This window comes from Telopea speciosissima, chromosome 7, assembly GCF_018873765.1.
Source record: "Telopea speciosissima isolate NSW1024214 ecotype Mountain lineage chromosome 7, Tspe_v1, whole genome shotgun sequence".
In the NCBI taxonomy this organism is placed as follows: Eukaryota; Viridiplantae; Streptophyta; class Magnoliopsida; order Proteales; family Proteaceae; genus Telopea; species Telopea speciosissima.
This window is the reverse complement of record NC_057922.1, coordinates 8,873,231-8,885,457: the sequence shown is the minus strand read 5'-3', so window position 1 is coordinate 8,885,457 and position 12,227 is coordinate 8,873,231. Positions and strand designations below refer to the sequence as shown.

Sequence of the window (12,227 nt, the reverse complement as noted above, 5' to 3'; positions counted from 1 at the left end):
CTTTACATCTATATATTTACTCGACACCCCTCTCTTTGCAAGTACTTGCCAGATTAAATCTCTAGGGACTCTGTCATAGTCTTTCTCCAGACTCCAGGTCAATAAAGACCATATGGAGGTCCTTCTTGCTAGCTCTACATCTTTCCATGAGCCTCCTAAGTAGGTATATAGCTTTTGTCATGGATCTACCTGGCATAAAACCAAATTGGTTCTTCGAGATATGAGTCTCTATTCTCAGGCGGGCTTAAATAACCTTCTCCAAAAGTTTCATAGATCAAAAAAAGAAAACTTGCCACACAAAACCGGAATAATCTGGTTTTGGACAGGCATACTGATGGGTCAGGGTTATTAGGTTCAAAGCAAAATCTTCTGAGACTGTTCAGAGCCAAAAGGTTCCGCCATCATTATTGGACGGAATCAAAGATCTAAAGATAAGTATCAGTATCACAGAGATCCCAGACGAATATCGAATCTCATCAATCTGGATTGGTAAATCCATAAAACTGTCTGTGACCTAAAATAATGACTAGAATTCTCCAAGTTTTCCTAAATATATTTATCTTACCAATCAAAGAATTACAAACAATACAAGTTCTACTCAAGATTAAAAAAATAATAATAATAATTACCTCGATTCATTTATGTCGGCCTGTCCCTTCGTAACATTTCCAGTTTGACGTAGTAGCTCAATGAAAGTATTAAATACATCCATCTGCAGCATAACAGTATCTGAAAATCAACCATAGGATGCAAAAAGAGATACAGAAAAGCATGACTTGACACTACCTTGACATTTTCTTCTCTTTCTTTAAACCTTTCTATCAGTTTAGGGCATGCCTGCACAGTTGAAGAAACATCACTTACACATACATATCACCAGAATAATATCACAACAGGAACACATTAATTTACAGGGAGTGGGTTTTTAGAACCAACACTGTCAAAAGCAAGGTTTAAGAACTAGGAATCGGACATGGGATTGGTCTCTGTTAATATGGAATTGGTCAGAAGCATAGTTATCAAGGCGTCACCTAGGGTGTCCAGACTCCTTGGTCGCCTTGAGCGTCTTGTTGGTGTCGCCTTGGTTTTAGACCCTCTCCAACACCATGGCCATCCTGATAACTATGGCCAGAAGCCTAGAAATTGGAATCGGGAAGCAGCAAAGATTTCCGAATTTTTTGGAGTTTTTTATTAAATAAACTTGGGGTTCTTACTACGAGAGGTAGGTTTCCTTGATTTTCAGATATTGTACTGACTAAAAGAAGGAAATAATGACCAAAAATGAAGATCAAAAGAAGAACAATGGGCGACTAGAAAAAGGATCGCAGGAATCGGGATTGGCTAGGCTGATTCCAATTCGTATCGGCTGATTCATCCGATTTGATTCCGATTCCTTGAACCATGTCAGAAGCCGCTCCAACTCGTAATCTACCATTTACTCTGCACTAGGCAGGTCAAACCAAGAGGAAGTATTGCCAACGTTGTCATCAAGCCATAGATTAATTTTAAGACCAATTGATTTCTCCGTGTGTCAATACAATGCTAAAAAATAGTCTGACAAAGTTTATTGTCTAAAGAACTTGAATTGTTGAAGAAACAACGGCATAATCCTACACGTGCAAGGTTCAAGGAAGCGGAATTGGCAACGGGATCAGCCTCCATCAATTTCAGTTCCAATTCGGCAGGGAATCGGTCAAAATCAGCCGGAATCAGCCTCACCCTAAAAATCGGTCAATTTTTTAATCAGTAATCGGATCCAACCGATTCTGATCTGATTCAACTGGAAATCAGTTATCCAGTTCCAGTTCCCCAAACAATGTACACATGGCAAACCATATGGTTGGGATTGGCCACTTACTTATCATATCTCACTTATCCCATCTCTCCACTGGCCAGATTGATCAAATCATGCCTCTCCATGAGACAAATGGCCATTGGTGCTGCCGTACAAGAAAACTTCTTCCAAAACTTAGAATAATAGGATCATGGCAGCTGTGGAGATGATACAATATTTAATTCTCTCAAAAAAATCTTAACCCAATTCACAACCCACAGATCAAAACCTGTTTTTAAACATCATTAATTTGTCCAATTCTAGCTAACCAAGTCAGGCAGAATACCACAAAAGTAACAACTTCAGTAGAGAGGCTACTAATCCCTAAACTCTAGTAGAAGAGCAAAAGAATGATTTCTTTTAATTAATACCTCCTCATACAGCTTTGAGAGCATCTCTGGACGGGAGACAACTATAGCAGCTAAGCATTTGGCTGCTGCCCTTCGAACTTTCCAGCTGACATCCTCATCATCTGTATATTCATTTGCACTCTCACTACAATATTACAGGACATAAAATTAGAAGCTAGAATGAACATGAGATCACATCTCCATTCGTCTACAACAATAAACCATAAACATACTCATCTTCCTCTTCCTCATGGCTCTCATCATCAGTATCCTCCTCCATGTTATCAGTGAAGTTTGGATCATAGCTTAAAAATTCCAGAGTAAGACGCAAAATTTCATCACAATAGGAGGAAATATCCCTGGGGCATCTGAGTAGAAAGCTTTCAAGCGCCTGGAATAAAATAACACAATGTAATCAATGCGTCTGACACAAGCAATTCAATTTCCAAAAGTATACATCCTACAGACAAGTTGACAAATAATACCTGCAAACTGTACTCTCGAAGTTCTTCATCATTTTCTGATGCAGTTGTACAATAGTTAATAAGCAATGGAACAGTATCTCCAAGATGTGGTCCAAAACGATATCCAACAGCACGACTGAAAAAACCATAATGAGCATGATTTGTTGCTAGTAATTAACATTTTAGCACAAGAAGTCCCCATGACATGTTAACGTTTAATTTAAAAGCACTGAAAAGCAAGAAAACCTTAGGATTACTGAACAACAGGAAGATATATACAAGTGCTTCAAGGAAACAGAAAATTTTGTAGTGGATTTTTTTCAATTGTCAAGAAAACACATAAAAAGATTATATATAATTCAGTCATAGCTAGAGCACAGCTAGAAGAGAGAAAGAGAAGAATGGTGGATCGCTGGTTAGGAGAAGTTAAATTATAACATTAAAGATGATATTTTATTATTTATACATTGCCCCCTTAATATTCATAAGTAAATAAAATAAAAAATTTATTTTACATATTAAACCCACTCAAGATTACATTTTAAAGGAAAGAAATACCATTACTTTGCAACTAAAAACCCCAGTTTGGTATATTTATTATGCCTTAGGCGCCTGGCCACCACCTAAGTTCACCTTGGTGCCATGATAACTATGAAGAGAAGCAATAAATAATGCAGTAAACAAATAAAATAAATGTTCCAAGAATTTAACATAGCAGTTATATATCAATAGTTCAAAATTTCGCCGAAATTTCACTGATTTCAACATGTCTGAGACGAAACAGGAGGCAAAACCCAGAATCAGCACTGTTTTGCCAAAATTTCGGTCATTCCCCGTCATTTTGTTTCGGTATTTCACTCATTTCGGTCATTTCAGCAGTTTGCCCCCCAAAATGGCCAAGCAAAACTCATGGGAAAAATACACAGTTTCAGAGAAATTACGCCAAAATTTTGTTACTTCGCTCTAAGTCTGACCGAAAAGGCAAAACAAAACAAGTTTTCAAACCTTGTATATATCAATCAAGATGACTGAATAGAAAACAATGAATAATATCAACTACCAACAATTTTTATGGATGTGATGTGAGGTCATATAACATGTGAGCTGTTTATATGCTCCACATATGAAATTATCAAGAAAAAAATGGGCAGGAATCATGCACAAATCCAAAAGGAAATGCTTCATTGCTTACCTCAGGGCTCCGATCATCTGAATATTTGTTCTAGTCATTTCAGGCTTTGGGCCCTTATTTTTTAAGAGCTGAACAACTGCAACTGTGGCTTTTGCCAACAGATCATCCGACATGCTTGAAGCAAGAGAAGCTAGAAGGGAAGAATAAATAATTTAGATCTCTTGATTGTTATCAAAAGATCATAATAATTCTATATCTTTAAGAAGCTGCATTTTAATGAAGGCAGTTTTTCAGATTGCAAAAGGAACAAGATCATTAAACATGTCAGAAACCATTGAATATAAGTTGATTTCAACTCACCAATACATGAAATGGACTTCTTTCTGACGCTGGCCGGATTGGAACTCAATTGGGACAATAGTGAACCCAACAACAGTTCATGGTCTGCTGTCATGAGATTCCCAAATCTATGAAGAACATCACACAAGATATCAAGACACTCACACTTAATCTCAGTGCTCATTCCCTGCAGAGGAAAAAGAAAAAGCACCCAGGAAAATTAAAGGGATCCACAGCATGCAGGTGAAGAAAGAATATACGATAATATAATCTATCAAATTTGATGAAAAATGACTGCTTGAGCTACAAACTAAGCTACCCATCACCGAAACATGTGAAACAAATAAAAGATCATCTATTTTGATGAGGTTTGCTATGCTGGAAAAACCAAACACTAGAAACCAGAATCGCAGTGAACCAGAAAACTATGAATATGGCAGAAACTAAATACAATTAGAACTTGCAAACCAAAAATCTGATGGGGCTGAAACTAACATATATTTTAGGCCATAATGGGTGAGTATATGGTTAAAATATTAAAGCAAATTGATGGTTGGATTAGGAATAACACGCATGGAGAAAAATAGAAAACAAAGAGAACTAGCATAACTTTCAATCCACCAGTCCGATGGACAACAAACTTGGGTCAAATGAAGTAGATAGGATGGGGAATGACATAGTTTAATCTCAGCCCAATCTGATGAGTAGATTCTCAGAAAACAGAGATTGAACTTCAGACACATATGCTGCCAATACTCCTATTGCAGACTTGTAACAGCACTTAAACATAATACAAGATTTTTGTCTTGTGTTCGATCAAGGCTGGTGGATTGGTGTTTGATCCAATCAACACCTTGGGGTGTGAAGCCCGGGTGGTTCGTTCAAGCTCGCTTTGTTCTTTTGAAGAACTACTTTCAAATTCAATTCAAGTTTTGATTTTTATTCAATACAATCAAACAAGCTGCTGCCAAGGAAATTATGCAACAGCAGTGAGTTTGAATCACCCCATCCCCAACAATTCTTCTTCTAATACTCTAAATCACGAAACCCTAGCATCTCCTCATCTCTAAACCTTTTTCCTATAACCCAAATTCTGTCCAGACCAATTCAACCATCAAAACCCCTCCAAATTTGGATCGAATTCTCCCCTCACCCTAAGGGAAACTCAATCCAAGCCCCAGCCCTAGTTGACCACTTTAAACCCTAGATTTCATCATCTTCCAACTTTCAAAAGCCAAAAACCCTAAACCTAACCTGCTGCAAATTCATTCCAGCACTCATTCCTCCATTAAAACTTAACGTAACTTTCACCGATAGACTCCCCTACATCCACTTGACCTAATCCAACCATCAAACCCTAGGTCCCATCAAACTCTAACCCTAATTTAACAATTTTCAACTATTTTGACCTAGCCGAATTACCCAGTTCATAGCAGATCCTGGTTCATACCAATCTAGAACTACATTACAACTTAAGACTCATCTGGAAAATAGAATCTAGACTTTCGAAAATCATATCAAAATTTCTAAGAGTAACTTGATATGGCATCACTAATAAAGGAAAACCACAAACCATTTTTTTTTTAAAATGACATAATTAAAGAAAAACCATATGCCATAAAACACAGACCATGGCTACTATGTCAAGTAAAAAAGTTATAAAAATCGAGAGTTTTAGAACTGTTTATTTCAATTACAAAGCATTACTCTCATAATATTAAATGGTGTCTGGCAGGTTTCATATTTGGCATGTCATAAGGCCAAAGTAGTTAAATTCTGATACAGCCAAAATAATGTTTCAGTCAACATGATCAAATCTCACAAGGGATGTCAAAAGGTTCATCATAACACAGTAATTGATTGTTTTCCAAGAAAATTTCATGCCAAACCTTGTGAAAATCGAAATATGCCAGTATATTTTATCCAACTTAACTTGACAACTAGAACCATGCTAATGTAGTCCTAGATAGGTAGGAGACCTACTAGGAGCCAGACAACCAGGACCTGTAGAACTGCTGGTTCGATGGGGGCAGAATTGAGGTTTTAGGTCAAATTTAGGGTTAGGGTTAGGGTTAGGGTTAGGGCTAGGATAATGGATAGGTATCTTATATGCTAAAGCTAGGCAGGTGTAGGGGAGTCTAATGAACTAGATTTTATTGGTTTTGGATGAGTATAAGTAGTTTAGATGTAATTGGGCAGCAACTATGGTTAGGGTTTTTGGAAATAGGGAAGTGATGGAATCTAGGGTTTAGAGGTGGAGTTAGGGCAAGGGCATTAGGTTGAGTGTGGGTAGGGTGGAGGGGAATATATGCTGAAAGTTACAGCTAAATCAGATGGTTAAATCTGGAGTTATGGAGGTTTCCTAGTAGAAGTAGGAGAGAGGGGTAAAACTATAATTTTAGACAATCGGCTGATTGGATGGTGCTGAAATTTGAATCGAGACTCTCTTAGGGTTTAAGGAAGATTCGATCAAATTTTTAGCACGTTTTAACGGTTAGATTCGGCTGGGCAGATTTCTCACGAAAATCACCTTGCATGTGACCTTCTAGAAGGGAAGAAGAATAGTTGCAGATTTTAGATTATTTTTTTTTGGTGAATGCAGGTTTTAGATTTTTAATGGTGGATAACAAGGGGAATCGATGGGGATAGATAGGGCTTAGGTTGGAGGATGAGAAGAAGAAGGTTGAATGCTGTAACAGTAAACTACTTACTTGAAAACTGATCTTCAATGCCAGCAGCAGCTTTGAAGATGGATAAGGGAGCCTCTCGATCTTAACAGATGCAAGGAGTCAATTGGAGATCCACCAATCCCTTCACCTTGATATTACTCACAAGGCACACTCACGATGGAGCAAAGGCAGCAACAAAGCCAGCAAGCAAAAAGCTGAGTTTTATTAATCAAATTCGTGTTCAATACTTGACCCCCTTACAACCTTATATAAAAGACTCAAAATTATACTCCTACAGTAAAAAGGAAAGGCCTAACCCAATCCCTAACCTATTAGGTAACTTAAACTGACTAGGAAACTGAAATAGACTCAAAATAGAATCCTAATCCAGCCCAACTAAACAACTAAAAGAAAAACTAATAAAATCACTTAAATTGAACCACTGGTTCAAACCAGCTTTGGACCGGTTCAATTTAAAACATTAAAAACATAAAATTAAACTAAATATAGGGCTAATCCCGTATGCAACTCAAATACCCCAACTTTAGGCCCATAAAAGTGGCCTATTACATAGAAAACCCATGGGATCAAAGGCCCAACATGTATATAACCCAACCCTAGACTTATTCCTAATAAAAGCAGCCAAATTTGGTGATAAATCTGCATCACATGCAAATCAGGGGTTTGCATATTCTCTCCGCAATCTTTATCACGAGAAATCCATGTGGCCTACTAATGTAATTCTAGATGACTAGAATACCAACTAGAACCAATAACCAGGATCTGCTAAGGGTTGGAGGAATCGGCTAGGTTAAAATAGGTGGGATTTTGAAATCAGGGTTAGGATTAAGTAGAATCTAGGGTTTCATGGTAGGGTTAGGTTAAAGTTGGTGGAGGTAAGTCTTCCAGTCAAGGTCCTGAGATGTTTTATGGAGGTTATGTAAACAAAGATGAATATTGAATTAGGGTTTGGGTTTTTGGGTTTTGGTAAAGTGGAAGAAGAAGAGATCTAGGATTTAGAGTTAGGTTTAAGGGTAGGGGTTCAGGTCGGGTTCTCCTAGGGGTGTAAGGGTTGCTCAATCCAAGTTTGGATTGGATGGATTCTAATGGCTGGATTGACCTAGACAGAATTTAGGGTTTGGGGGAATGTTAGGGTTGGGCTTAGTGGATTAGGAGAAGGGTTTGGGGATGGGGATTTGAACTTACTAGCTAGCTTAGGGCTCCTTGAATCTTGTAGCAGAAAACCAGCAACTGAAATTCAATCTTCAAACTTTCGGCTATGGCAGAATTGAAACAACTTGAACACTTGATTACAGATCGATGGAGAGAGAGGCAATGAAGGCTATCTCACCCTCACAGCATATGTCAGGACAGTGACAATTGCAAAGCAAATTCTTATTCATTAAATCGTGGGGGGCTCTCAAGAGCTCTTACATATTTATAGCCTTATGGCTGCGAGAAAAAAAAAAAAGACTCTAACTATGACTCAAAACATAACTAGGACTCATAACTGAACTAGGAATACTAACTAGGACTTCTAACTAGGATTCAAACTTGCACTAGGAATCCAAAATTAGAATTACCATTCAATAAAAGACTAACTCAAAAAAAAAATAACAAATTAAAATCCTAACTTTGCCCACGATTGCTGCTGTTGTAGGGATTCCCCTACACCTACCCGATGGCTACTCCTGCTGGTGTAGAGAAGAATCCCTACACCTGCGGCTGGTTTTAGACAGCCAATTTACATCACCCACTGTCCCTGTGACATTCATCTAGTGTTGTGTTTGAGCATTGGCACACTGTTTCCAATCAGGCCAAGTGGGCCTTGGAACACTTTATTTTGGCCCATGGTCAGGTTCTAGGGGCCTTGGGCTTGTTGTTTTTGAGTTTTATTAATTTATTTATTTATTTATAATGGACCTCTTTTATAAGCCCAAAAGTTGGGGAAGTAAGGAGATACAAGGGATTGAGTATATAGATAAGATTGTGCAGGTCCATGTGCTGTTAAGTAGTCAAGTTAGTTTAATCTAGAAGGGTCCTTTTAAGTTAAGTGTTTAAGTCAATTTAGAAACGTTCAGAGTCATTAGTGGAATCAATTAAGGAGATTTTATTTCTGTTTTACATATAGCAATGTAACCAACCCACCCACCCACCCCTTCCACGATTTAGAATGGAATGACTTTATTTGGTTTGGTTATTGCCTAGTGTGGCTCTCATTCTCTCTCTCTCCCTCTTGTTTTCTTCCCACGAGCTGGCTACTATCTTCCTCACTCTCCTCCCCAATGATATTACTCTCTCCTATTTCTTTTATTCTCTCTCACTTGTGATTTGTAGTCCTCTCTCTCCTATCGCTTTTCTTTTTCTTGACACACTCTCCCATCATTAAGATCCCTTTCTCCATATTTCTTTCCTATAGTTTCTCTTTCAAGTTGGACAACAAAGCAATATACTTTCTTGCGTAGTTACATTTAGCTTTCTTGACCAGGCAACATGCAAGTGCAAGGAAGTAAATACCAGAAATCCCAAAATATACTATGAGAGATTCTACTTAGCTTGTCAAATTCAAAACAAAGGGACGAGGAAAGAGCTGAATCAGAACTTACAGAGACAGTTATTCCTTTCACTAATTGTGGAGTAAGACACACCAAAACACATTGTGCAACAGTCGGGGTAGTGACTTCTGATACTATTGTCTTCAGGGCTATATTTGCACTGTCGCGATGCTGGTCCTTTCCATTTAGCAATTTAACACATAGCCTTTCAGTCATTTCTCTAACCCTTGGCTCGGCAACCTTCTTCACAAGAGGCGCCAAACTGCATAGACACGCATGAACAAGCAAAGAATTAAATAGCATCTTGCAGTAAAATAAAGACTTCAAATGGACAAAAAACCACCAGCTAAAATCACCCCACACCTGTGCAAAGATTCAAATGAGACAAACATGCAGCTGAAATTTCTTGAAAATATGACAACTTTTCCATTCATGGAAATCGAAACATGTAGAGTGCTCGACAGTGCAAAGCCACGTGGCTGCATCTTGCTTTCAAAAGGTCGTGTTGAGGCAAACAAATGCCACATACAAGCAAAGATAGTTGAAGACAATAAACAATGACAGAACCATAGCTAAAAAATGCTCTATCATCCATCCCCAACCGTTAAATAGTGCGTCAAGGTTCCAGGTTCTCAATAGATTTCTGCAATTTTGTTTAAATTTACCACATTGTGATTTTTGGCATTTGAAACACTAAGCAGACTGAGCATGGAAACCACAACCAGGACCACAGATGATGTCAAAACAAACAACAGCCACTACACACAATCCAGAAATAACAAAATACTCAAATATATAACAAATGCTCGTTTAAACAACCAAAACATTGATTTCAAGCAAATAGGTGTTGGACACTGGCATGAAAAATCTAACCAAGGGAGTTAAGAAGGCAAAGATCGGTACTCATCATAATGACTAAGTTAATCACCACCAAAACTGATAGAATGGTAGAAAGGGAAAGCACCATCTACCAACAATATGAGTACCACATCAACAATAGCTATTAGATGAAGATAATAAGCAATTCATTGGCTATAGGTTTCTGAGTCCAACGGATCGGATCAAAGCACAAAGGGCAAAAGTTCCAAAAAGGAAAAACATCCCCTTGGAGTATAAGTACACCATAGCAACATAAGCAGCAGCTAAGTAAAAATGGTTTGTGGGTCATTGAAATATCAGGTTGAAACACTCAACTAAAAAATGAGAGGAAAAAGATCTGAGTAAAGAGTGTAAAACTATTATTAAACAATAACAACAAACATGTGATGAAGAAAATAATTGCAGAGTAAATATGAGCACATATAAGAATCAAAACAGATTTCCTATCCCCACAAAAAAAAGTGTAATAGCATCCACTGATCAAAAATCAGTAAAAGAAAGAGGTGGGGAGAGGGAATCCCCAAACCATTTCACAGCCAATGCAGAAACATCGCCAGCTGCATCATCAAGCTGCTGTAAGACGATATTTGTCAGTTTTATCTCCATGTCCGTGTCAGCTTTAAATCCATCTTTGCTCAACTCATTCAGTAAATCAGAAGTTGCCATGTATCTGTAATCTTTATCCTTACCCGTCATCTGCAAATATACTTGAGGAGCTTAAAACAAACCCATAATAACCCCATCCCTTTTAGTGATATTACAATAACTTGACAATAAGGGGGGAAGAGAGAGAGAGAGAGAGATTCTTCAATATTTTACACATGACCATAATTGGTGCAAGGATTACCTTTTCCAATATACTGTTCATAGTTATATTTGCCATTTTTAATGACTAAAATGGGAACGACCTGTGTCCGGGTAAAGAGAATGCAGTGTGTGGCTTTATCACCAAACCTGAAAGGAAAATTACTATTAGACCAAAAAATTTACAGAGTATATTTTGAGACTAAAAACCATTGAAAGAGTTATTGATTCATTATAAATAAAATACATAGGACCAAGTTTTCCTTTCCTATTCACTGTGGGGCCGGAGGGTATCCGGAGGATATTTTGGGGAACAAACTCTAACCCTATAGGGGTTTGTGAACCCTAGGATGGTGTGGTGAAGGAAAACTTTCTCCAAATACATAAAAGGGAAACAAAAACTTTCTCAGCCTTCTTTTCCTCGGCTTCTTCAAATTCCAAAGGAAAAATAATGCAGTAATGTGAAAAGAGACGATGCATAATAGCTCAACATGCACACGGGAGATCAGTCTCAAGTCTCACAATTTACACAGGAGGTCATAATTGAGCAAAAGTTCTTTTTTTTTTTTTTTTTTTTTTTTTTTTGGGTGGGGGAGGGGGGTAAAAGACGTACTGGCGATCTGGCATGTTTTCTTTCCCTTTTTTTTTTTTTCTTCTTTCGTTTCAAACAACATTTACCAAAACTGTGATCAATTGAACAAACAATCGCGGGCACAATACCGTAAGAACCAAAAGAAAACCCTACCAGAGCAGAAGCCCACCCAAATAGGGGGGAAAAGGCGAGGATAGTTAACAGAGCATAAATTAAATGCGCAAGTTTAAGTAACCAAATCAAAAAAAATAGACAATGATCAATAACCCTACGCTCCTACTCCGTTGCAACACATTACCATTAGAAACACCAGAAATCTTGAGTAACATAGAATCTAATCGCGAAAACCTAATCTAAACATCAAACCAATAAGAAATCGAACAGAAAAGATAAAAGGAGAGCGCATGAGAGTAACCTACGAGGATTGTGAACTGTAGATTACTAAGTAACGAAATACGGAAGAAGTAAAACCCTACCTTTCCCCTCTTAATGACTGCGAAGAACAGCTGATAGAGTAGCGTCGTCAATATTTCTCTGATCGATGTAGTTGGAGGTCACTGGAACTCCAGCAGAAGGTGGAAACTGGAACGGCCAGGAACGATGAAAAAC

General features: G+C 37.9%; 1 protein-coding gene across 2 annotated transcripts in view; it reads right to left on the bottom strand.

Annotated features, from left to right (window-relative positions):
• Positions 1-12,227, bottom strand: part of LOC122667656 (cullin-associated NEDD8-dissociated protein 1) — a 41,202-nt gene extending 28,975 nt beyond the window's left edge. Inside the window, exons 1-11 of one of the 2 annotated variants that reach the window (XM_043864025.1) lie at positions 12,042-12,227; positions 11,070-11,178; positions 10,749-10,918; positions 9,395-9,605; positions 4,141-4,306; positions 3,841-3,970; positions 2,670-2,784; positions 2,418-2,575; positions 2,206-2,329; positions 787-837; positions 630-712 (exon numbers count right to left, since the gene is read on the bottom strand). In XM_043864025.1, the coding sequence (XP_043719960.1) occupies positions 630-712; positions 787-837; positions 2,206-2,329; positions 2,418-2,575; positions 2,670-2,784; positions 3,841-3,970; positions 4,141-4,306; positions 9,395-9,605; positions 10,749-10,918; positions 11,070-11,105 (1,244 nt within the window). In that variant the 5' untranslated portion in view covers positions 11,106-11,178; positions 12,042-12,227. Of the gene's footprint in view, positions 1-629; positions 713-786; positions 838-2,205; positions 2,330-2,417; positions 2,576-2,669; positions 2,785-3,840; positions 3,971-4,140; positions 4,307-9,394; positions 9,606-10,748; positions 10,919-11,069; positions 11,181-12,041 lie in introns of those variants that run through there. The other variant, XM_043864024.1, reaches the window with a different exon arrangement.